This window comes from Schistocerca nitens, chromosome 3, assembly GCF_023898315.1.
Source record: "Schistocerca nitens isolate TAMUIC-IGC-003100 chromosome 3, iqSchNite1.1, whole genome shotgun sequence".
Taxonomy (NCBI): Eukaryota; Metazoa; Arthropoda; class Insecta; order Orthoptera; family Acrididae; genus Schistocerca; species Schistocerca nitens.
In genome coordinates this window covers 771,537,709-771,563,309 of record NC_064616.1, presented here as the reverse complement: position 1 = coordinate 771,563,309, position 25,601 = coordinate 771,537,709, and the positions used below count along the sequence as shown (strand labels likewise).

At 41.1% G+C, this 25,601-nt stretch overlaps 1 protein-coding gene across 4 annotated transcripts in view; it reads left to right on the top strand.

Moving 5' to 3' along the window:
- LOC126248774 (glycosaminoglycan xylosylkinase) overlaps window positions 1-25,601 on the top strand; it is a 119,861-nt gene extending 94,260 nt beyond the window's left edge. For all 4 annotated transcript variants that reach the window (XM_049950139.1, XM_049950140.1, XM_049950141.1 and 1 more), the window contains 3 exons: window positions 7,883-8,077; window positions 8,186-8,245; window positions 24,610-25,601. In XM_049950139.1, the coding sequence (XP_049806096.1) occupies window positions 7,883-8,077; window positions 8,186-8,245; window positions 24,610-24,829 (475 nt within the window). In that variant the 3' untranslated portion in view covers window positions 24,830-25,601. The remainder of the gene's footprint in view (window positions 1-7,882; window positions 8,078-8,185; window positions 8,246-24,609) is intronic.

The window sequence follows — 25,601 nt, the reverse complement described above, 5'->3', positions numbered from 1 at the left end:
CATCTGACTACTTGTGCGTATTGTGATAATCTGCCATCTCTCGTGAATCGTGCGTTACCTGTAAATAAAATACAGACTATGAACTGCAGATCTTAAGTAATGTGTTGTAGAAGTCAATGGCGGAACTGTTATCGAGCCAGATGGTCTGCTGGTTGAAGAGCTTGCCTGCTTCATGTATGATAGGGATAAAGTCACTGCTCATGCAGGACTGACACACAAGAGTATGGTTGATACAGCAACTCTTAACAGCCCATCTTTCAACCGATATTGGTTTCCGGACATATAATTACAGAAACTTTTTTTTCTAGTTTTGTCCAAAACTAGCTCCTGTAGGAATATGTGACACTTTTTTTTAAACATGCCCTTCCACCATGAACTGGAAGTTTCCAATTCTTCATGAGCCAATAAAATTCTGTGTAAAGTGGTGGCCAAGAGTGCTGCTTCTCTGTGACCTTGGAGAATAAACCTAGAGGTTGCCAGTACCTATTTACATACTGTTGCACGACAGCACCAACAGTGTGGGATGAGGTGTCTGAGAAAATTGCTAGTGGGGCATTGGTGATTGGATGTGTAAGGAGGGTTGCTGGCATGAGACTTGTCCGGCAGGCTTCAAATGCTGACTGTAGTTCTTCAGTCCAGTGACAAGAATGGAACCCTGCACTTTGTGGCAGGTATGGAGTGGTGTCTGGGCCTCAGTAGCTCAGCGTTAAAAACAATGGCAAAAGTTTATCCCCAGGTACCGACACACTTCATGCATCATTTTCAGGACTGGGTAAGTTGAAAGTGCATTGATGCACTCAGCTGGCAGATATGTACTGGTTGCAGAAACCCAATATATCAGGAATGTTACTTCATTAGCACCGATTGCGCATTTAGCCAGGTTTATGAGATTTTTGTAGTCAACTATGCATAGATGTCTTTCATCTTCTGAGGCTGAGGATGCCACAAATACATCATGTATGTATGCAAAACATTTGTCCAATCCCTACAAAACTTCATCGATAAAGTGCTGAAAATCAGTATTATGAAAAACCAGTCCAAAGTTTTTTCATCCACTCGACGACTAGTTTTGGGCTGAGACCCATTTTCATATCATCATAACATTGTCAAAACTGGTATTTCTGAAGACGTGAAAACCATGTCAAAAATGTGCAATGAATAGTTACAGCACATACCGATAATTCTGCATGTTGGAAGTTCATAAAAGCGCTGAACAGTCTATGTCACTTTCTGTAGGCCATACGACAGGTATGGGAACTCAAATAATCCAGAGGCCATAGCTATTGCAGTTTTATGGATGGCCTCTCTTGCAATAGGTATTTGATAATGTTTTCGCTAGACCTAATGCCAATAAAACGGTGCACTCAGTTAGTTGGAATGCAAAATCTCGGATGTGGCACATAGGATACTGGTTGGTAGTTGTCCAAGTAAAGCCAGTATCCACCAGAAACTGCATTGTAATGGCTACCGCTGAACATCGTGTTAGTTGCCCAGGCTGGTGCTGTTGGCAGACTTGACTGCTGGGCGCGGGAGGCTGCTGTTGTCGTTTCCCACACAGAAACATGGCAATCTGCACCCATGTGCTTTGTCACCCATTCATTCTGGTCTGGCGAGGGCAAGGAGTACATGCTGCATCATCCAAGTGATAGCGTGCTGTCTCGTCATCAGTATGCACCAAGGGCTGTGACCTGCCATATCAACATGTCAAGATGCTAGTTGATGTCATCTGGCCTCTCTCTGGTGAGCATTGTGTTTTAAATGTCACACAGTTCATGTGTGCTGCTGGAACACTCTTGAGGTGGTTGTTAGCAAGTAACTAGATTTGTCGGACAGACAGAGTCACACATGGGACGCAGGTAGGACTGGTGGTGGCCACTGGCACGTAGCCAGCAAATGATGCCAGGATGCCTGAACACATGCGTTTCTGACAGCACGACTGTTGCAGCTCTTGTAGTTGCACAGTAGGTTGTCTCTCTGCTTCCGGCCATGTGACAGCTGCACCTTGTTTGCTATTGCAATGCAGCCATGTCTTCCATGTGGTCACACAGTAGCTACTGTTGCTGTTGCTGATTTATCTGTTGTTGCTGGTGATGTAATTGTTACTGCAGCTGTTCTACTTGTACTTGTTACTGTTCAGTGACACTTCTGTTGGGGTCACGACTTTGTAGGTACTGTACACTTCACCTAAAGATAAGACTTGTTATTGGTCTGTGGAACAAGATAAACAGCTACTATCACATACAGTACATGGTCCAGTCACATTAATGTTACACCTGTTAAAAGCCTGAGTAACCACCTTTTGCAATGCAAACATGCAGGAAAAGAATCAGTGTGATTCTGGAAGGTACCAGCAGGGATGTGGAGCCGTGCTGACACTAGTGCCATGGCCAGCTGCAATAAGGCTTCACATTTGAGGATACATGATGAACAGCCCGATCAAGGTGGTCCCACAGATTCTGAATTGGGTTCAGATTCAAGGGGTTTGGTTTCTAGGAGAGTATGATAAAATCATCCTGATACTCTTCAAACCAAGCACGTACACTGCAAGCTGTGTGACATGTTGCATTCTCATTCTGGTACATGCCATCATGCCAAGGTAAAACAAGCTACATGTAGGGATGGACATGGTTCCCAAGGGTAGATGCATACTTCTGTTGATCCATTATACCTTCTAGAATGATGAGATCGCACAGGGAATGCCACAAAAACATTCCCCAGACCATAATGCTCCCTCCTCTGGCCTGGACCATTCAGACAATTGTTGCGGTGCCATACACACCAACGGCCATCTTTCCAATGGCGCATAAAACATGATTCATCTTAAAAGGCCACCTGTCAGAACTCAGTGGATGTCTAGTTGCAGTACTGGCATGCAAATTCCAACCTTCATGGGTGGTCAACTGCAGTCAGCATGGGTGCATGAACTAGGCACCTGCTGCTCATACACAGCAATGTTCTCTGAATGGTCATTGAGAAGCCACTGTTGGTAGCCCCGTGGTTCATTTGATCAGTCAATTTCTCAACAGTATTACGTCTATTCGACTTTACACATCTCCCAATCCATTGTTCATTCCTGTTGTTTGTGGCCTGCGGTGCACCATAGTTGCCTCGGCACCAGTTTTGGATAGCGACATTAATGTGACCGCATCATGTATTATCGCCCCAGTTATTTTGTGTAATGCACACCTGACAACTGCACACACTGTTCCTCATGCTGTGGCAGTTAATAATCTGCTGACTGCTGGAGAGTACTGTTTTCCTGGTGTTGGCTGTTCATGACTTTGCCAATGAATAAGTGTGGAGTGATCTGTCAGCTGTTGTTCAGAGATAAGAGCTCTGGGCATGCTGTGGTGATCACCCTGGAGCACTCTCTCTCTCTCTCTCTCTCTCTCTCTCTCTCTCTCTCTCACACACACACACACACACACACACACACACACACACACACACCTCAGTTGTATTAGGCTGGTCTGAAAAGTCAGTGGTTCCTACAGTATCAAACAAAAGCATTCCCAGTGGTTCCGGCGATCTGCTGGGCAGTGTTCACACCCAAGCAACCAGCTGATATTTGGAGGATTGTTTTCTAAGAATTAAGATTTAAAGTCATTAACAGAACATTTACAGATTCACAAAAAATTTATTTTAATGGAAAGAGAATGTTACTTGTTTCCTGGAACACTGTTTTCATAATCACTGTTGTTTGTAATCTGCTCTTGAAACTATGCATTTTGGCGTTATGAATGTACATGTTTCATAAATGAGAGAGGTTTTAGAATATTGGGTTACAAAGTGGATTTCCTATGCTGAACTAAAGTGTGTATCATGGTATTATGCCATCAGTATGTATATGACAGTCTGCACATTGGCATCCAGAAGAGTAGTAAATACAAAAACTACCTCTACGCAGACTGCATAAATGAAAGTTGTAGCAAATGTATCAGGTATCTCTCCTAAGAGTCGTCACATGCTGTTCTCTGGTGTTATGGGAGATACCTGCAAATTTTGCTTTTGTAATGTGTAGCTGGATTTGACCCAAACAAATATTGCTCATCACATCTTTCATGCAACATCCAGTTTTGATGGAAAGTGAACTAGTGTTCAGGACCGCTTTCTTGTGTACAGATTGGGGGTGGGCTTTTGACATTGAGTGAAAGCAAAACTGGAGGCTTGACACTTGTAGATATGTGGAGTGACAATTTCAGACATTATGCTGGCCACTTGCGCCATTTGAGACCACTCAGTTTTGCAGCAGGACATCGCTGCTAGTAGTAGTCCAATTTGCCTTCTCTGCATGCTTCACTCTAGCCCTTTCTGGAAGGTTCCAGACACTGCCTTTGCATCTGTATAAGCAGAGCACCGTGTCAGCTTCGGTAGTCAGTGATTTTAACTCATGATGATGATGGTGGTGGAGATACCTGTCGAAAGCTCAAGTGTTTTATTTGAAGTGACACGGATTGTAGACCACAAAAGACTCTGAGGAAACTTAAGTAACTATTGTTGCTGTGATGAAACTAAAAGTTCAGTTGGTTGCTGATAGGAGAGTCCCTTGTGGTGTTAGCTCACTTGTTCATTATCCAATGTGGGTGTCAAGTCAAGATGGCGCAAACACAGGAACAAAAGGTCTTTAATTTTTCAACAGGACGAAAGGCAATCGCACTGATACTTGCATGTAAGAATATTTAGTAACAATGAGCGACTTCAATGATGAATGGCTGTGAGTGATGTAAAGCTCTTGCATTGAGATTTTGGCCTCCAAGATCACTCGATTTCACAGTATATGACTTTTTCTTGTGTTTGTGAAAGACTCTGTCTATGTGCCTCTCATTCCAACACCTTTGGGTGCTCTGTGACACTGCATAGCAACAGCAGCAAATGCAGGAACCCCAAATAACAGTAAATTAAGAAAAGATGGAACAGATCCCTGTGGTGCAAAGAACAAGTCAGGGCATTGTTAAAGTAACAACAAAAACAGCATACCAGATTTAAAACAATGCAAGATCTCCAATATTGTTAACAGTTTACAGATCCTTGTAACTTAGTGCAGACTTCAGTGCTTTTAATAATTTCCACAAGGAAAACGAGTGCTATTGACTTGAGATCTGAAGTTTCCATAAGACTTTTGACACCATTCCTCACAAGTGTCTTCTAATCAAATTGTGTGCCTATGGGGTATTGTCTCATTTGTGCCACTGAATCCACGATTTCCTTTCAGAAAGGTCACAGTTTTGAGTGATTGATGGAAGTCATCTAGTAAAACCTTCCCCCGGAGAAGTGTTATAGACCTTTTGCTGTTCTTAGTCTACATAAATGATTTAGGAGACTATCTGAGCAGCCCTCTTAAATTGTTTGCAGATGATTCTGTCATTTACCAAACTAGACTAGAGTAAAGTCATCAGAAGATCAGAAAGAATTGCAGAGTGATTTAGACAAGATATATACACTCCTGGAAATTGAAATAAGAACACCGTGAATTCATTGTCCCAGGAAGGGGAAACTTTATTGACACATTCCTGGGGTCAGATACATCACATGATCACACTGACAGAACCACAGGCACATAGACACAGGCAACAGAGCATGCACAATGTCGGCACTAGTACAGTGTATATCCACCTTTCGCAGCAATGCAGGCTGCTATTCTCCCATGGAGATGATCGTAGAGATGCTGGATGTAGTCCTGTGGAACGGCTTGCCATGCCATTTCCACCTGGCGCCTCAGTGGGACCAGCGTTCGTGCTGGACGTGCAGACCGCGTGAGACGACGCTTCATCCAGTCCCAAACGTGCTCAATGGGGGACAGATCCGGAGATCTTGCTGGCCAGGGTAGTTGACTTACACCTTCTAGAGCACGTTGGGTGGCACGGGATACATGCGGACGTGCATTGTCCTGTTGGAACAGCAAGTTCCCTTGCCGGTCTAGGAATGGTAGAACGATGGGTTCGATGACGGTTTGGATGTACCGTGCACTATTCAGTGTCCCCTCGACGATCACCAGTGGTGTACGGCCAGTGTAGGAGATCGCTCCCCACACCATGATGCTGGGTGTTGGCCCTGTGTGCCTCGGTCGTATGCAGTCCTGATTGTGGCGCTCACCTGCACGGCGCCAAACACGCATACGACCATCATTGGCACCAAGGCAGAAGTGACTCTCATCGCTGAAGACGACACGTCTCCATTCGTCCCTCCATTCACGCCTGTCGCGACACCACTGGAGGCGGGCTGCACGATGTTGGGGCGTGAGCGGAAGACGGCCTAACAGTGTGCGGGACCGTAGCCCAGCTTCATGGAGACGGTTGCGAATGGTCCTCGCCGATACCCCAGGAGCAACAGTGTCCCTAATTTGCTGGGAAGTGGCGGTGCGGTCCCCTACGGCACTGCGTAGGATCCTACGGTCTTGGCGTGCATCCGTGCGTCGCTGCGGTCCGGTCCCAGGTCGACGGGCACGTGCACCTTCCGCCGACCACTGGCGACAACATCGATGTACTGTGGAGACCTCACGCCCCACGTGTTGAGCAATTCGGCGGTACGTCCACCCGGCCTCCCGCATGCCCACTATACGCCCTCGCTCAAAGTCCGTCAACTGCACATACGGTTCACGTCCACGCTGTCGCGGCATGCTACCAGTGTTAAAGACTGCGATGGAGCTCCGTATGCCACGGCAAACTGGCTGACACTGACGGCGGCGGTGCACAAATGCTGCGCAGCTAGAGCCATTCGACGGCCAACACCGCGGTTCCTGGTGTGTCCGCTGTGCCGTGCGTGTGATCATTGCTTGTACAGCCCTCTCGCAGTGTCCGGAGGAAGTATGGTGGGTCTGACACACCGGTGTCAATGTGTTCTTTTTTCCATTTCCAGGAGTATATGTATGGTGAGCTGCAATTAATCATGATCAATAAAAAGTATGAGGTCCTCCGCATGAGTACTAAAAGAAATTCTGTTAAATTTAGAGGTTGTCAGTTCAACTAAATAGCATTCAATTAGAAAAAATTAAGTTGGAACAATCACATAGAAAACGTTGCGGAAAAGCAAACCAAAGACTCCAGTTCATTGACAGAATACTTAGATACACCAAATCTACTAAAGACACTGCCTACACTACACTTATCCATCCTTTTCTGAAATTTTGCTGCATGGTATGGGATCCATACCAGATAGGATCAATGGAGGACATCGAAAAAGTTCAAAGAAGGGCAATTTGTTTCTTATCACAAAATACAAAGGCATTTTTCGATGTGCTGAGAAATGAAAGCTCACACAAAAAGATTTAGGTGTTCATTTTTGCCCAAGCACTATTTGTTAGTACAACAGCCAATGAATAATCTGAAAGTGGTTCATTGGACCCTCTGTCAAACACTTAAATTATGAATTACAGAGTATGCATGTAGGATGTAGGTTTAGAAATGCTCATAAAAGTATTGGACAAGTATCACTATCACCTGGATGTTTGTCATGTGCCTTGTGGAGAGCACAATGAACATTTGTGGAAGGTAAATGAAAACTTAAAACCTAAATGCAATTGTCAACAGAACCACAGGCTTGTATGTGTATGTATTTATGTAAAAGATATACCATCATAAAATTGGATGGTTCTACTGAAAGAAAAGACTTAGTAGTCATATGCGTAAGTTAAAATACACTCCAAATTTCCATATTCATTCATGTAGCAAAATATTTGTAAACATGTAATAGTGCGAGCACCGAAATTGAAGTGTTGTTTTACTGTAACTGAAAACAATCACTTTGGAATAAGCACTGATCAGATTTTTAGAATAAGTTGAATTTCTGGTGAATTTATTGCCCATTTGTATAGCCTCATAACAAACATTTAAATGCCTTTATTCATTGTGAAAAATCTTTGCTAAATCGTAATTTTTTCATGCAGGTGGGAAGTTGATAATAACTACTGCACAAAGGTTATGACTTCACGCTTGTATAATCCACAGAAGAGTACTAGAATTTTAGACCTTATTGATGCAGCAGTTTTTGATTTCCTGATTGACAATGGAGATCGACATCACTATGAAGTTTTTGATAATGTTTCTAATTCAATGGTTTTGCTTTTGGATAATGGAAAGAGGTAATGTTATGCAAGTTATAGTTTTACATACTAAAACATTATAAAGTTCCACATTCTCTAGAACATCTCCTTTTGCTACAATCATTACATGATGGTAATTCTTTCCAGTTTTGGACACCCAAAACAAGACCATCTGGACATACTAGCACCTCTGTACCAGTGCTGCATGTAAGTACTTGCTGCTAAATTATGTAGTTTTATCAACCACTACATTAAGAGGTACAGAATGCTTTTACAGTAATAATTAGTAACTTTCAACCATAACTTTTTGTCCTACACACAACTCATTAACATCTTTTGAGTGACAATGCTCTCATCATCAGGTTGTAAAATGGCCCTTGAGAATAAAATGCTAAAGGTTGAGTTGTGTGTAGGACAAAAATTACAGTTGAAAGCTACCAATTGTTACTATAAAAGCATAACAGCCATTACCTCGTATCCATAATGAATTATATTAAACAGAATGCTTTGCTTGAATTATTTCAAAAGATCTATGTAGCTGATGATCTTGGAGGGAATTGTAGTTGACAACTTATTGTGAGTCTAGTACCATTAGTATTTCAAACTGTGCAATTGCCAGTTTTTTTCCCCTTTGTTATAACAGAAATGATGTTTTAAATGCAAATGTGAATTTTGGTTACAGAAATATCGTAAAAATTTTGATTTTTTAATAAAGTTCTACCTAAAATTTGCTTAGCAAAGAGTTTAGTCAAGTATTCTGAGGCAGATAAAGTATATTGTTAATTATGAACCTATTATTTGTGTGAGATAGTACATGATGGTATGTTATCTGTTGGAAAATTTTGTTACGAAACAATGGAAACTCCTGGTTGAAATATCAACAATATTATATTCACCATATAGAGGACCCATTGAGCCACAGACAGGCACAACGAAAAGACTGTTCCACATTATAGCTTTTGGCCAAAACCTTCATCGAAGAAACACACACACACACACACACACACACACACACACACACACACACACACACACACACAACAAGCACACCTCAGCACACATGACTGCTACCATTGGCAGCTTGCTTCTAGTATTGCTTATCATTCTGGTTGGAATTGGCAGTGGTAGCAGTCGTTTGTGCATGAGGTGTGCTTGCTTGTGTGAATGTGTGTGTGTGTTTTCATTGCTGAAGAAGGCTTTGGTGGAAAGTATAATGCGCAACTGTCTTTTTGTTGTGCCTGTCTGTGACTCAGTGGGTCATCTCTACGGTGAGTAGCGATCTAGCCTTCTCCAAATACGGTTAAAATTTTTTTTGTAAGTTGTTATTGACTTTTGAATTGCTAGTTGTCTCTGCCGCTTCTCCATGTAAGGCTCAATCTTCATTAGTTAGGTCTACATTGGGTGAAACTCATCATTCCAAACTGCGTGATCATTACCAGTCTTAGAATGTTATAAAGTCTATACAAGTTACTTCTAAATACAAGGAGGTATCAACAAGTTGCCATCCTCCCCCCCCCCCCCCCCCGCCTCCCCCCCCCCGCCTCCCCCCCCCCCCCCACACACACACACACTTGTAGTGTTGGGACATCTCACATTACTTATGCCTGATGGGTTATATGGCTTCCTTTGGACAGAACATATGGGAATTTAAGTCTGTCAGAGGACAGAGGAAACAGACAACTTCTATTTCCTCATTTCCAGCCATCCAAAGTGCTGAGCAAGTCAAGAGAAAAGTAAGGTAATAAGAGAAATATCATTGCTAAAGTGACTGTTGTACTGCAATGGAACATAGGCAGTCTCAAAAGTTCAAGACACGTGTAAAGGACCTGAAACTTGTGCCTCAAGAAAGACCACAATGCTTGTGTTTGCAGGATAAACACTTCAGAATTTCAGTTTGTAAGGCTACCACCATTGTAACTTTACAGGAAACAGGGCTGTGTTTGCAAGTGGCTCAAACAAATCAGCTGTTGTCTCACTTGATCTTGATATTCAGGCACAGATTTACAGTTTGGATCGGCCTGAGGGGGGGTTAGAGTATGTTAACAGTCTCCCTTCCCTCTCCCTTCCATGGGATAGCTCATCACTTTAGAATTCAAATTCAGGAAAATATGGCATTTGAAAAGCATTTTTTTAAAATTTCAGAATTACATTTTTCATGCAGTTGATCTGAGATCTGTGATAGCAACAAACTCCCACAGCTTTGACAACATCAAAACTTAAATAATATAAAACAGGAGTGTGAATTCACCACCATCAGTATATCGCTTAACACTAAGATTGTGAACACACGACACCAGCCCATGGCTACATGAGTGTGTGAATGAGGGAATGCTGTTTCATTGTTTTTTTCTCCTAGGTTCAAGAAATTGATGTTCCTGTCCTTTTTGTTAACTTAGTGCTGGATCCCTCCCCTTCACTTGACTCTGTGTGGTTTGTTTGTCCTATCTGTGGATGGATTCAGTATCAGCTGTAGCTGTGATCGGTCTGTGAATGGGCACTTTTTCCTGTCATAAAAGTTCTCTGCAGGCTGTGAGGATGGAAGATCTTTCATGTGGGAAGAAGCTGAAGGTATCCTCTGATAAACATAGTTTATAATTTTCTAGAATGCTTTGCCATGACTCCTGGTTTTCACCATACAGCTATAACATGCAGCAAATAAACAAACACTTTTACAGCTACAGTATTTACTGGCAATGAGACGTTAGTACAATTTAAATCACGGGATTGTTGTGTTGAGGAAAAATTGAAATCCACAAGAAAATAAGCAAAGAAGAAGGAACTGATGCCTGAAGTTCCAGGTGCAATTAGTGATACTTGATAATAATGTGAGTAAGTTCAGAGTTTTCCATCAAAGTCTATCACCTGTTTTCGAAAACTATTGACAGGGTCAAAGTTCTGGGGCAGTACAGCAGAGTGAAATGACAAAGTTTGCAGAGTCCACCGGCAGTGGCAGCAAGGTGACAGTGGTGTAGCATAGCTGGCAAAGATCAGTTTGAGGTGACTGTCCAAAGGGAAACTAACTCCAGCCTGCTCTGTTGCTAGTTATATCGGCTTCTCTGTAGCTCCACAAATATCACTGTTACATGGCCAATGGCCACATGGTATAGTTAATACCATATGAGTCCAAACTGTCTGACATATGATGAATGTGGTCTCTGCCATCGGTGTATCTTTGTCCATTGAGGGCAATAATATAAGATCCCTTTTCCCCAAAGATGCCTAGTATGGCTGGAAAACTCTTTGGTGTCTTGCATCTGGTCAATGTGGTCTGGAGGTGTAGCTGCTGATAACTACTGCGTAATGCTGCTTTCCACCAGTGCTGGAGATGGTGATGAATATTTTCTTCTGCCGTTTCCATATCTGGGCATGTCAAAAACTCCCATGGTGCTGGAGCTGAAGGACTGGCTTCTGGATCCAGTTGTGCTGGAGGCGGTTGTCCTGCTCTTCCAGGCATTGACAATGACTCATTGGACACAGAAAAACTTTGATGGAAAAACTAGGTGTTATGTCACCAAACCATTCCCATCAGGGTTTGTAAAGTGGCCACTGATGTGGGACTAAGGAGCTCATTGATTATATCAGTGTGATTTCCTGTTGCTTTGGCCATTGTTGTCCATAGAGAATTTTCATCTGTGGTGGTTTCATCTCCATAGATGATCCCCTCATTCAGTTTTCCTGATTTTGGTTCCTGGGTAGGTGGTTGAAACCTGTGGTGATATGAAACAATTGGGGCATGTTGTAGATACCCCTCGACCAGGATGTAGCAGTGGTCTACATCCCATAGGTCAGCTGTAGTCATTGGTTATAGTCTAGCATCATAGAACTCCCTTGTTGTTTGATATCGTGCAGAGTAATAATTATCAAACCTTTGTCTTTTTTCTTTAAACTAGTGCACAACACGCCTCAGATACCCTGAATGGAAACATAGTGTGGCATGTTGTGTGTTGTTCTCGCTGTGATTGACATGGCGAAGTAACACTTTACACTGAAAGTGTGTTTACTGAGCATACATGAAGTACATGCAGAGCTGAACTGCCTGCCTGAGTTCTTATATTTATACATACTCAGAATATTCTAGTAAATTACAATATTCTGTAAGTCAGTCCCAGAACACTACAGAAATTACAAAGTTTAAATAAAAGTGATTGCAGAAGGCAGGAACTGCATCAGTGACGTGCATGTCATCAGTCCATTAAACATTGAAGGAAGATGCAGAGCACATCAGTAACTGAGATACAGTACAGTACTTAATGGTTGTCTTTACTCTTTGTAATCATACTTTCTGTGTGGTGAAATTCTACAAGAATGTGTTCCACAACACCACATATTTATTTCATTTGCACCAGTGTTAATTTTTCCATTGCAACTGATCTGTTTCTGAGAACAAAATGATGATATTCTGTAGCCTTACTAATGATGGCTACCAAGCGTTTTGGGAGGATAATCACTCACATGTGAAGGACAAGTTGATTAAAAAGGAAATAAGAGGAGAACACTGAGCTATTCTGGCAGGGATTGTGAAAGCCTAGGGCAGTCTGGAGGGACAGTTCAGAGGAGTCAGTGTGGAGGTAATCTATGTGACATGAGTCGTCAAGTAGCTGTTGAAATCACTGTATTGTGTTTGGCACAAAGCTCTGCAGATGAGTGTTCCGTTTCATCCTTGGACATAGTTTGGCAGTTGACGTGCATCGTACAGAATTCTGCATAGTGGCTATTATGAACATGTAGTTAAAATTACTGTCTTTGCTCTATTGTGGACGTAGTACACTTATGTTTTACTTGTAGCTGACTGATCCAAAGCAGTATTCAGCATTTCCAAAACTTTCTTGATTTTATTCCATTTTTATTGCAAAATTCAGTAAAAATTCTCTGATCTATTTTTAAAACAAGTCTATGATCGCCTCTTGTAAGCACACATATGTAACCTTGACAGCCGTGGATGATTCTAGAAGTCTGCTGCCGGCGAGGGGGAGGGGGGGGGATGGAATATCACTTAACAAAAAAAAAAGGAAAATTGTGGTCCTCCACTGAAAAATTTGTAAAATTTGGTGTTGCTCAAAGTAGTTTTTGGTTACTGTTTTGGAGGCCAGGGTAAAAAATGTGTGTTAATAAACAATAAGACACCCATTTTAAGTTAAATGATATTTATTGGTTTCGATAGTAAGCTATTTGCTGCTCTTATTCTTTGTTAAAATGTGTTTGAAATACATTGCAACCTATATTGCTACATAATAATAAAAAAAAATGATTGAATCTGTTGGAGTAATATATTTGCTGATTTATGAAGTCATTTTATCCAGTGTAATATGATACTCTGTTGGGGGGAGGGGGCAGCTATAGCCCCCATAGCCTCCCCCCCCCCCCCCGCCCCTCCCCTTGCCACCGCCCCTGTTGACAGCTGACAACAGGGTAAACATCCAATATGGCTACCACTGTACTGATACATTTCAGACATGTTTACCAAAACAACAACAAAAAATTGCACAAATCGACTTAATACTACCAGTGAAATTACAAAATTTCTAATCACACCTCATATAGCTGTTTACCTGTAGAAATATCATTTTAAAGTTATATTTCTATTTCGTGAATGATATGTTCACTTTTATACTTCTGTTTATTATCATAAACATTGTTGTAACTGTAATACAAATTTCTGACAGGTACCAGGTGGTTTGTAAATGTAAGTCCTGTGATAAAGAAGTCAACTTTCATGATCCTGATTTTGAGCTTCCGAAGATTCTCCATAGAACATGCCAGTGTTCAATTTGCAAATCAGGATACACAAAAATTAAATGACAAAATATTGCCAAGTGATATTTTGTGTAACTTGTTAAAAACATTTGTTTGTACGGCACAGTATTTGCGTAGGGAATCTCAAGTAATTTGGTATCAGAGATCATGCTGATAACTGCTTTTCACTTTTTCTACTGAAAAGAATGCAGTGCCAAATTAAGAAAGCCAGGGAATGTTCATCATGATGCAACATCCTCAGAGTGGAGACTAATCACTGTATGTGGACAACAGGGATCAATATTGGAGCTGGTAGTTTTCTTGTTATATGTACAAGAACTGCCATTGCAATCTAAGGTACTGAAATAGTTCTCTTTCCTGACAGTGTAAGCGTTATAATAAACCTAATAAGGAAACTTCAACACTGAAAACACAATTAACATCATTTTCTTGAATATGAATAAGTGGTTCTCTGCTAACTGACTGTCATTGAACTTAGATTTTAAAAGTGCTGCACAAGGCCTGAGCACACCACCACATCTACATCCACATCTACACAAATACTCTGCCAGCCGCTCTATGGTATGTGGTGGAGAGTACCGTGTGCCACTGCTAGTCATTTTTGTTCCTGTTCCACTAGCAAATAGAGCAAGGGAAAACTCTGTACGAGTCCTAATTTCCCTCATCTTCACAGTCCTTACTGGAAATGTATGTTGGTGGCTGTAGAATTGCTCTGCAGTCAGCTTCAAATGCTGGTTCTCTGTACGTTCTCAGTAGTGTTCCTCAACAGGAATGTTGCCTTCCCTTAACGGATTCACATTTGAGTTCCAAAAGCATCTCCGTAATATGTGCATGTTGTTCGAACCTACCAGTAAAAAAATCTAGGAGCCCGCCTCTGAATTGCTTTGATGTCTCCCTTCAGTCTGACCTGTTGCAGATTTCAAGCACTTAAGAATGGGTCACACTAGTGTACCTTTTGTGGCCTCCATTACAGATGAACTTCACTTTCCTAAAAGTCTCCCAATAAACCAAAGTTGACCATTCGCCTTCTCTAGTCAATCCTTAAGTGTTCGTTCCTATTCGTATCACTTTGCCTAGATACTTAATCAACATTATTGTGTCAAGCAACACACTACCTAGTGCTGTATTTGAACATTTCAGGATTATTTATTTTATTACTCATGTGCATTAACTTACATTTTTCTACACTTAGAGCTAGCTGCCATTCATCACACCAACTAGAAATTTTGTCTAAGTCATCTTTTATCCTCCTATAGTTACTCAGTGGCAACACCTTCCATAACACCACAGCATCGTGAGCAAACACTTTGTCCATAAGATCATTTATGTTGTTGTTGTTGTGGTCTTCAGTCCTGAGACTGGTTTGATGCAGCTCTCCATGCTACTCTATCCTGTGCAAGCTTCTTCATCTCACAGTACCTACTGCAACCTACATCCTTCTGAATCTGCTTAGTGTATTGATCTCTTGGTCTCCCTCTACGATTTTTACCCTCCACGCTGCCCTCCAATGCTAAATTTGTGATCCCTTGATGCCTCAAAACATGTCCTACCAATCGATCCCTTCTTCTAGTCAAGTTGTGCCACAAACTTCTCTTCTCCCCAATCCTATTCAATACCACCTCATTAGTTACGTGATCTACCCACCTTATCTTCAGCATTCTTCTGTAGCACCACATTTCGAAAGCTTCTATTCTCTTCTTGTCCAAACTGGTTATCGTCCATGTTTCACTTCCATACATGGCTACACTCCATACAAATACTTTCAGAAACGACTTCCTCACACTTAAATCTATACTCGATGTTAACAAATTTCTCTTCTTCAGAAACGATTTCCTTGCCATTGCCAGTCTACATTTTATATCCTCTCTACTTCGACCATCATCAGTTATTTTACTCCCTAAATAGCAAAACTCCTTTACTACTTTAAGTGTCTCATTTCCTAATCTAATCCCCTCAGCATCACCCGATTTAATTTGACTACATTCGATTATCCTCGTTTTGCTTCTGTTGATGTTCATCTTATATCCTCCTTTCAAGACACTGTCCATTCCGTTCAACTGCTCTTCCAAGTCCTTTGCTGTCTCTGACAGAATTACAATGTCATCGGCGAACCTCAAAGTTTTTACTTCTTCTCCGTGAATTTTAATACCTACTCCGAATTTTTCTTTTGTTTCCTTTACTGCTTGCTCAATATACAGATTGAATAACATCGGGGAGAGGCTACAACCCTGTCTCACTCCTTTCCCAACCACTGCTTCCCTTTCATGCCCCTCGACTCTTATAACTGCCATCTGGTTTCTGTACAAATTGTAAATAGCCTTTCGCTCCCTGTATTTTACCCCTGCCACCTTCAGAATTTGAAAGAGAGTATTCCAGTTAACGTTGTCAAAAGCTTTCTCTAAGTCTACAAATGCTAGAAATGTAGGTTTGCCTTTTCTTAATCTTTCTTCTAAGATAAGTCGTAAGGTTAGTATTGCCTCACGTGTTCCAACATTTCTACGGAATCCAAACTGATCTTCCCCGAGATCCGCTTCTACCAGTTTTTCCATTCGTCTGTAAAGAATTCGCGTTAGTATTTTGCAGCTGTGACTTATTAAACTGATAGTTCGGTAATTTTCACATCTGTCAACACCTGCTTTCTTTGGTATTGGAATTATTATATTCTTCTTGAAGTCTGAGGGTATTTCGCCTGTCTCATACATTTTGCTCACCAGATGGTAGAGTTTTGTCAGGACTGGCTCTCCCAAGGCCATCAGTAGTTCTAATGGAATGTTGTCTACTCCCGGGGCCTTGTTTCGACTCAGGTCTTTCAGTGCTCTGTCAAACTCTTCACGCAGTATCTTATCTCCCATTTCATCTTCATTTACATCCTCTTCCATTTCCATAATATTGTCCTCAAGTACATCGCCCTTGTATAAACCCTCTATATACTCCTTCCACCTTTCTGCCTTCCCTTCTTTGCTTAGAACTGGGTTGCCATCTGAGCTCTTGATATTCATACAAGTGGTTTTCTTCCCTCCAAAGGTCTATTTAATTTTCCTGTAGGCTGTATCTATCTTACCCCTAGTGAGACAAGCCTCTACATCCTTACAGTTTTCCTCTAGCCATCCCTGCTTAGCCATTTTGCACTTTCTGTCGATATCATTTTTGAGACGTTTGTATTCCCTTTTGCCTGCTTCATTTACTGCATTTTTATATTTTCTCCTTTCATCAATTAAATTCAATATTTCTTCTGTTACCCAAGGATTTCTATTAGCCCTCGTCTTTTTACCTACTTGATCCTCTGCTGCCTTCACTACTGCATCCCTCAGAGCTACCCAATCTTCTTCTACTGTATTTCTTTCCCCCATTCCTGTCAATTGTTCCCTTATGCTCTCCCTGAAACACTCTACAACCTCTGGTTCTTTCAGTTTATCCAGGTCCCATCTCCTTAAATTCCCACCTTTTTGCAATTTCTTCAGTTTCAATCTGCAGTTCATAACCAATAGATTGTGGTCAGAATCCACATCTGCCCCTGGAAATGTCTTACAATTTAAAACCTGGTTCCTAAATCTCTGTCTTACCATTATATAATCTATTTGATACCTATTAGTATCTCCAGGATTCTTCCAGGTATACAACCTTCTTTTATGATTCTTGAACCAAGTGTTAGCTATGATTAAGTTATGCTCTGTGCAAAATTCTACAAGGCGGCTTCCTCTTTCATTTCTTCCCCCCAATCCATATTCACCTACTACGTTTCCTTCTCTCCCTTTTCCTACTGACGAATTCCAGTCACCCATGACTATTAAATTTTCGTCTCCCTTCACTACCTGAATAATTTCTTTTATCTCGTCATACATTTCATCAATTTCTTCATCATCTGCAGAGCTAGTTGGCATATAAACTTGTACTACTGTAGTAGGCATGGGCTTTGTGTCTATCTTGGCCACAATAATGCGTTCACTATGCTGTTTGTAGTAGCTAACCCGCACTCCTATTTTTTTATTCATTATTAAACCTACTCCTGCATTACCCCTATTTGATTTTGTATTTATAACCCTGTAATCACCTGACCAAAAGTCTTGTTCCTCCTGCCACCGAACTTCACCAATTCCCACTATATCTAACTTTAACCTATCCATTTCCCTTTTTAAATTTTCTAACCTACCTGCCCGATTAAGGGATCTGACATTCCACGCTCCGATCCGTAGAATGCCAGTTTGCTTTCTCCTGATAACGACGTCCTCTTGAGTAGTCCCCGCCCGGAGATCCGAATGGGGGACTATTTTACCTCCGGAATATTTTACCCAAGAGGGCGCCATCATCATTTAATCATACAGTAAAGCTGCATGTCCTCGGGGAAAAATTACGGCTGTAGTTTCCCCTTGCTTTCAGCCGTTCGCAGTACCAGCACAGCAAGGCCGTTTTGGTTAATGTTACAAGGCCAGATCAGTCAATCATCCAGACTGTTGCCCCTGCAACTACTGAAAAGGCTGCTGCCCCTCTTCAGGAACCACATGTTTGTCTGGCCTCTCAGCAGATACCCCTCCGTTGTGGTTGCACCTACGGTACAGCCATCTGTATCGCTGAGGCACGCAAGCCTCCCCACCAACGGCAAGGTCCATGGTTCATGGGGGAAGTATGTAGAGAATAATGTATGTAGAGAATAATGGCTGTTGTATCTCACTTCCTAGAGTCACTCCTGGTTATGCCCTTGTCTCTGATGAACACCCGCCATTGAGGAGAATGTACTGGGTTCTGTTACTTTAGAAGTCTTCGGGCCACTCACGTATTAAGAAACCTCTTCCATATCACCTTTGTTAACAGTCTGCAGTGGGGCACTGTGTCAGATGTTTTCTGTAAATCCTGAAATATGGACTATGCCTATTGCCCTTCATCTATAGTTTGCAGGATATCATGTGAGAAAAGGGCAAGCCGAATTTCGTACAAACGGTGCTTTCTGAAACCATGCTGATTTGTGGACAGAAACTTTTACATCTAAAGGAAATCTATTATATTCAAACTGAGAATATGTTAAAGAATTCTGCATCAAACCAATGTTAAGGATATTGCTCTGTAATTTTGCGTGTCCATTCTTTTACCCTTCTTATATACTGGAGGGACTGGAATACTCTCTTTCAAATTCTGAAGTTGGCAGGGGTAAAATACAGGGAGCAAAAGGCTATTTACAATGTGTACAGAAACCAGATGGCAGTTATAAGAGTCAAGGGGTATCAAAGGGAAGCAGTGGTTGGGAAGGGAGTGAGACAGGGTTGTAGCCTATCCCCGATGTTATTCAATCTGTATATTGAGCAAGCAGTGAAGGAAACAAAAGAAAAATTTGGAGTAGGTATTAAAATCCATGGAGAAGAAATAAAAACTTTGAGGTTTGCCGATGACATTGTAATTCTGTCAGAGACAGCAAAGGACTTGGAAGAGCAGTTGAACGGAATGGACAGTGTCTTGAAAGGAGGGTATAAGATGAACATCAACAAAAGCAAAATGAGGATAATGGAATGTAGTCGAATTAAGTCGGGTGATGCCTAGGGAATTAGATTAGGAAATGAGACACTTAAAATAGTAAAGGAGTTTTGCTATCTGGGGAGCAAAATAACTGATGATGGTCGAAGTAGAGAGGATATAAAATGTAGACTGGCAATGGCAAGGAAAGTGTTTCTGAAGGAGAGAAATTTGTTAACATCGAGTATAGATTTAAGTGTCAGGAAGTTGTTTCTGAAAGTATTTGTATGGAGCGTAGCCATGTATGGAAGTGAAACATGGACGATAACTAGTTTGGACAAGAAGAGAATAGAAGCTTTCGAAATGTGGTGCTACAGATGGTTCAAATGGCTCTGAGCACTATGGGACTCAACTGCTGTGGTCATAAGTCCCCTAGAACTTAGAACTACTTAAACCTAACTAACCTAAGGACATCGCACACATGCATGCCCGAGGCAGGATTCGAACCTGCGACCGTAGCGGTCGTGCGGTTCCAGACTGTAGCGCCTTTAACCGCCCGGCCACTCCGGCCGGCTTGTGGTGCTACAGAAGAATGCTGAAGATTAGATGGGTAGATCATATAACTAATGAGGAGGTATTGAATAGAATTGGGGAGAAGAGGAGTTTGTGGCACAACTTGACTAGAAGAAGGGATCGGTTGGTAGGACATGTTCTGAGGCATCAAGAGATCACCAATTTAGTATTGGAGGGCAGTGTGGAGGGTAAAACTCGTAGAGAGAGACCAAGAGATGAATACACTAAACAGATTCAGAAGGATGTAGGTTGTAGTAGGTACTGGGAGATGAAGAAGCTTGCACAGGATAGAGTAGAATGGAGAGCTGCATCAAACCAGTCTCAGGACTGAAGACCACAACAACAACAACAACAACAACAACAACAACAACATATACTGGAGGCACCTGTGCTTTTTTTTTTTTTTTTTTTTTTCAGTCACTTGGAACTTTGCACTGGGCAAGAGGTTCATGATAAATGCAAGGTAAGTAACAGGCCAATGCCATAGAGAACTCTTTGTAAAACCAAATTGGGATTTCATCCAGACCTGACGTCTTATTTGTTTGCAACTCTGTCACTTGCTTCTCTACACTAGGGATGCCTGTTACCATATCTTCCTAACAGGAGAGTGTGCAGTGGTCAAACGACAGAACATTTGCACGATTCTCCTTGTGAATGATTTCTTAAATGTGAAACTTAAAACTTCAGCCTTACTGTTGCTATAATCTATTTCCGCACCAGAGTGGTTGATGAATGACAGGATAGAAGCCTTTGACCTGCTTAGTGATTTTTCACAGGTTCTCAGCAAGAGTGTTTGCTAACATGTGATGGCAGCAGTGCTTTGCACATTAATCTTTCTACAGACCCATGAATCTCTGCTAACTTTTGCCTGTCATCATTTGTATGTCCTCTTTTGAACTGAGAGTACAACGGCCTTTGCTTCCTCAGCATATTCCTAATTTCACTGTTAAACCATGTTGGATCTTTTCTGTCCTTAATCCGCTTACTCGGCACAAAATTCTCCAGGGCACAATTTACAATTTATTGAAACTTTGCCCCAGTACCTCTATGTCCATCATACTGGAATTAAATGATGTCAGTTCATTGTCTAAGTGGATTGCTAACAACTGCTTATCTGCTCTTTCTAGTGGAAATACTCTCCTAGCCTTCTTGATTGATTTATTACCAATAATAACGATGTTGGCTTAGATGAAATAATGATCACTAATCTCTGTCTCTATACTGACTCCATTTATAAGGTCAGGCATGTTTGTATCAACAAGGTCTAAAATATTTCCATTGCACTTGGGCTGTCTAACTAGCTGCTCAAGAAAGATTTTGGAAAATGTGTTCAAAAGTACTTTGCACTGACTGTAACCTGTGCAATGAATCCATAGACATCCCAGTCTATACTCAGTAGGTCAAAGTCAACTCCAAATAATATTGCATAAGCTGGGTATTCCACGCTAGTGGCCATAGACTTTCTTTGAATTACTCTAAAATTTTCACAGTGGAATCAGACAGCTAATAAGAACATCCAAAAATGAACTTAATTTCATCTAGATTGGTTATACGGGACCAGATAATTTCACTGTCACTCTCAAATTGGATTTCAATAGAGACAATATTTTTGTCAACTGCAATGACATTCCTCATCCTATGGCATCTACTCTGTGTTTTTGATATATATTGTGTGAATCGCTAAAAGTCTGAGCTCTATACTTCGGGTTTAGGCCAGCTCTCAGTCTTGAGAACAATTTTAGCACAAGAAATTTGCTGGAGGGGACTAAATTCAGGACCTTTGTTACAGGTGCTGTGACAATTTACTGATAAAATTTTTGCAGTTGAAGTGTCATTACTCTGGATTTGCTATTGGCTTGTCAATTGGCCAATGTTCATCAGAGTTCCTCAACCTTCTGCCTAGCCTAAAAAAGACCCCATGTGGACTCCGCAAGCAGTCTCTGACCCGAGTAGCTGCTTCCTTTGTGTAGTGCATCCCTGACTTAGCAAGGGGAGGTTCATCAGAGTTCTTCAACCTCCTGCCTAGCTTAAAAAATACCCCATGTGGACTCCGCAAGCAGTCTCCTACCTGAGTAGCTGCTTCCTTTGTGTAGTGCATCCCTGACCTACCAAGGGGAGTCCTAAAATTGCTCATCCGATAACACATTAGAAATAATGCAGGAAGGAAAATCAATAAATGAAACAGATTACTCTCTATTCTTAGCTGTATGAGAGCCCAGTAGATGGAAGAAATCACAGGTAACACTCAATCTACAAGAAAGGTAGCAGAAGTGATCCACAAAACTACTTTCCATAATCTTGGACATCCATCTATTCTAGAATCTTATACATGTCCTGAGCTCAAACATAATAGGTTATCTCAAATAGACTGACTTCCTCCATGCCAACCAACACTGAATTAGAAAGTATTGGTGAGGCAAAACCCAACTCCACCTTTATTCACATGATATGATGAAAGGCATGGATCATTGCAGTCAGGTAAATGCATTATTTCTTGACACAGCACCACACGAACACTTTTTAATGAAAATACAGTTGTATGGGCTATCAAACAAAATTTGTAACTGGATTGAGGATTTCTTTGTAGGAAGGACACTGCATGTTATCTTGGATGTAGAGTTATTAACATATGTAAAAGTAACATCATATGTATCCCAGAGAAGTGTGTTGTGCCCAGCCGTTCGTGTTGTATATTCATGACATGACAAACAATAGTAATAGTAACCTCAGGCTCTTTGCATGTGATGCAGTTACTTTCAACAGAGTACTGTGTGAAAAAATCTGCACAAATGTTTAATTGGATCTCGATAAGACTTCAAAGTGGTGAAAAAATTGGCAGCTTGCTTTAAATGTCGAAAAATGTAAAGTTCACGAAACGAAAAAAGTAGTATCTTGTTACTACAATATCAGAGTGTCACAGTTGGAAACTTTAGTACCCCTGTCAGTGAACGCCACAGTGGGGGCAGATGAGCTGGCATGGGTAGAGCAGTGGAGTAGTTCAGAAACCTGCCATGGATGACACACATGTCGCGTTGTATGGGCAGACCCACTGATGGGAGTGTTTACTTGCGAGTGGCAATAAGCAGAGTAGGCAGTGCTCACATGGAGTTAAACTGCCGTGGACTTGGTTTTTCACTTCGTGCTGAGTGGTGTCGTGTGCTTATTCATTAGCCACCGGCACCATCCACATGCTGAGTACATTGCTGTGCGTGTATTTATGTGGGTTCAGACACTCTGCTTCCCATAGATCAGTTCACACAATGAGTTTGCTACTCTCACAGGGTTCTGTTCCCCAGTTGTCATCGGCCCGTGAAGTACCGTCACCGGTAATGTTGAGTAGTGCATTGTCATGCCTTCTGTAGATAATGAAGAAACAATCACGTTAAACAAATACCTTGGTGTAACAATTTGTAGGGATATGAAATGGAATGATCACACAGGCTCAGTCTAAGGTAAAACAGGTGGCAGACTTCAGTTCATTAATAGGGATAATTGGAAAATTCAGTCAATCTACAAAGGAAATTGCTTACAGGACTCTTGTGTGGCCGATCTTAGAATATTATTCAAATGTGTGGTACCAGTGCCAAATAGAACTATCAGAGGATATTGAACATAGACAAAAAAGATTAGCAGGAATGATCACAGGATTGTTTGACTTATGGAAGAGGGTCACATAGATGTTGAAAAACTTGAATTTGGGAAATGCTTGAAGACAGACACAAATTATCCTGTAAAAACTTAAAGTTTCAAGAACCAGTTTGAAGTGTGGAATCCAGGAATATAATATAGTGCCACGACCTGTCATTCCAGTATGGACCACAAAGACAGTATTAGATTAATCAAAGCATGACAGAGGTGTTTAAGCAGTCATTCTTCTCATGCTCCATACGCAAATAAAACAGGAAGAAACCTTAATAATTGTTGCAATGAAAAGTACCATTTGCCATGCACTTCAGTGGTTTTAAGAGATACAGCTGTAGATGTAGAACTGAAAGTCACTTGTTATAGTTCTCCATAAAAATGTAAGCTCTGCAGATTTTGCATTAGGGTAAAAGCTGACTTTGCTTTTGGAAATGCCAAAAAGTTGAGTTGCTTTTCCTGTTTTCACTCACTAATGTGTTATGGTATCATGTTCTGGGCAACTTTTTGTTGAGGAAGAATGTGTTTGCTGTACATAGATATGTAATAAGGATAACATGTGGTGTACACTCTAGAATCTCTTGTAAATCTTTCTTTAAACAGCTGTGCACATTGACAATGGCATTGAGTACTTTTATTTCCTTATAGAGTTTGTGTCCAACAACCACAGTTTGAAAACATAAGTAACATTTGTAAATACAGTACTAGAAGGAAAAATGAATCACATGAGTCCTCATTCAACCTTAGTGTTAGGACTGAGGTATTCAGACCTAAAAATCTTTGACCACTTATCCAGTTCTGTGATGAATTTGAAAGATAATATATTCATTTCAGAAACATACTGAAATTGTGTTTACTTGACAACTCTGACAACTCCCCCAACTCCGTAGAAGAATTTCTGAATGTGGGATGCTGTAGTGTGTGTGTGTGTGTGTGTGTGTGTGTGTGTGTGTGTGTGTAGGGGGAGAGGGAGGGGGGGGGGGGGAGAGAGAGAGAGAGAGAGAGAGAGAGAGAGAGAGAGAGAGAGAGAGAGAATTTATATTTCATTCAAGAAGTTCTGTTACCATGTAGGTTTTATATATTGGATATATTTGACTAACAATTTGTGCAGATTGAAATAATATATATTGTCTAGAAGTTTCTTCTGCTTCTTATTATTGCAGTATTCGGCAGACAACTTGGGAACGTTTGCGAGTCCTAGCTGGTGGAGCACTAAGTTTTTCCATGGAGAAATTGTTGCAAGGCAGCCAGATAGCACCAGTATTGACAGCTGCTCATTTGCATGCACTAGATCGCCGCTTGCTTGCAGTATTTGCAGCAGTTGAGATGTGTTTCAACCATGTTGGAGAAGCAGCTGTTCTATGGAATAGCCCTAATGGATGAAGTATCTCTCAATAGCTTCATGCACATTGTCTGTATGTAGTGTTTATGTTCATCTTGCCTGTGTTTGTCGTATAAGCACCACAGAAGAGTTCAGAAATTTGCATCATATGTCTGAAAGCATACAGTTGAAGTTATGGTACCAAAGGAAAGTTTTCTTGTGTTGTTAACACGATAATGATACATTCTGTGTAAGTGATAGATGTAACACTACAGTGATGAAACTCCTTCCTCCTTTCTTGTTCTGAGGGAGGAAGTAAGCTATAAGCCAGCCAGTTTGGGTGGGCAGAGATTTTAACAAGAGTCCTTGAGTACATGCAAGAGTCTCATTGAATAGCTATGTACAGTGCTTTTCAAAAAGCTCAGTTTTGTGCCATAAGTTTTTTAACTGATCTGAATAAATAAAGCTAATGAAATTCACAGCTGCTATATCGAGTACTGTACAGAAACAAAGCTTACATTTTGCATCATATTATAAAATTTTTCATGCTATCACCATGTTTCAGAACTAAGTAGATAGGTAAATTTGTCACTTTTGACCAAAAAATAAATAAATAATTAAAAAGTGCATAATCCATATAAAATCTTTTCTAGATGCCATTGCAGTGTGGCTCTTATTTCATGTATCCACAAATAACACTTCTGTAAATAAGTGAATTGTTGACATTACAATAGTATGCTCATTGTAATATTGGCATTTATTGATTAGAGTGTATAACTACATATTATGGAAATTAGACCACGTTTGGAATTTACTATTCTTGTGGATATGTAA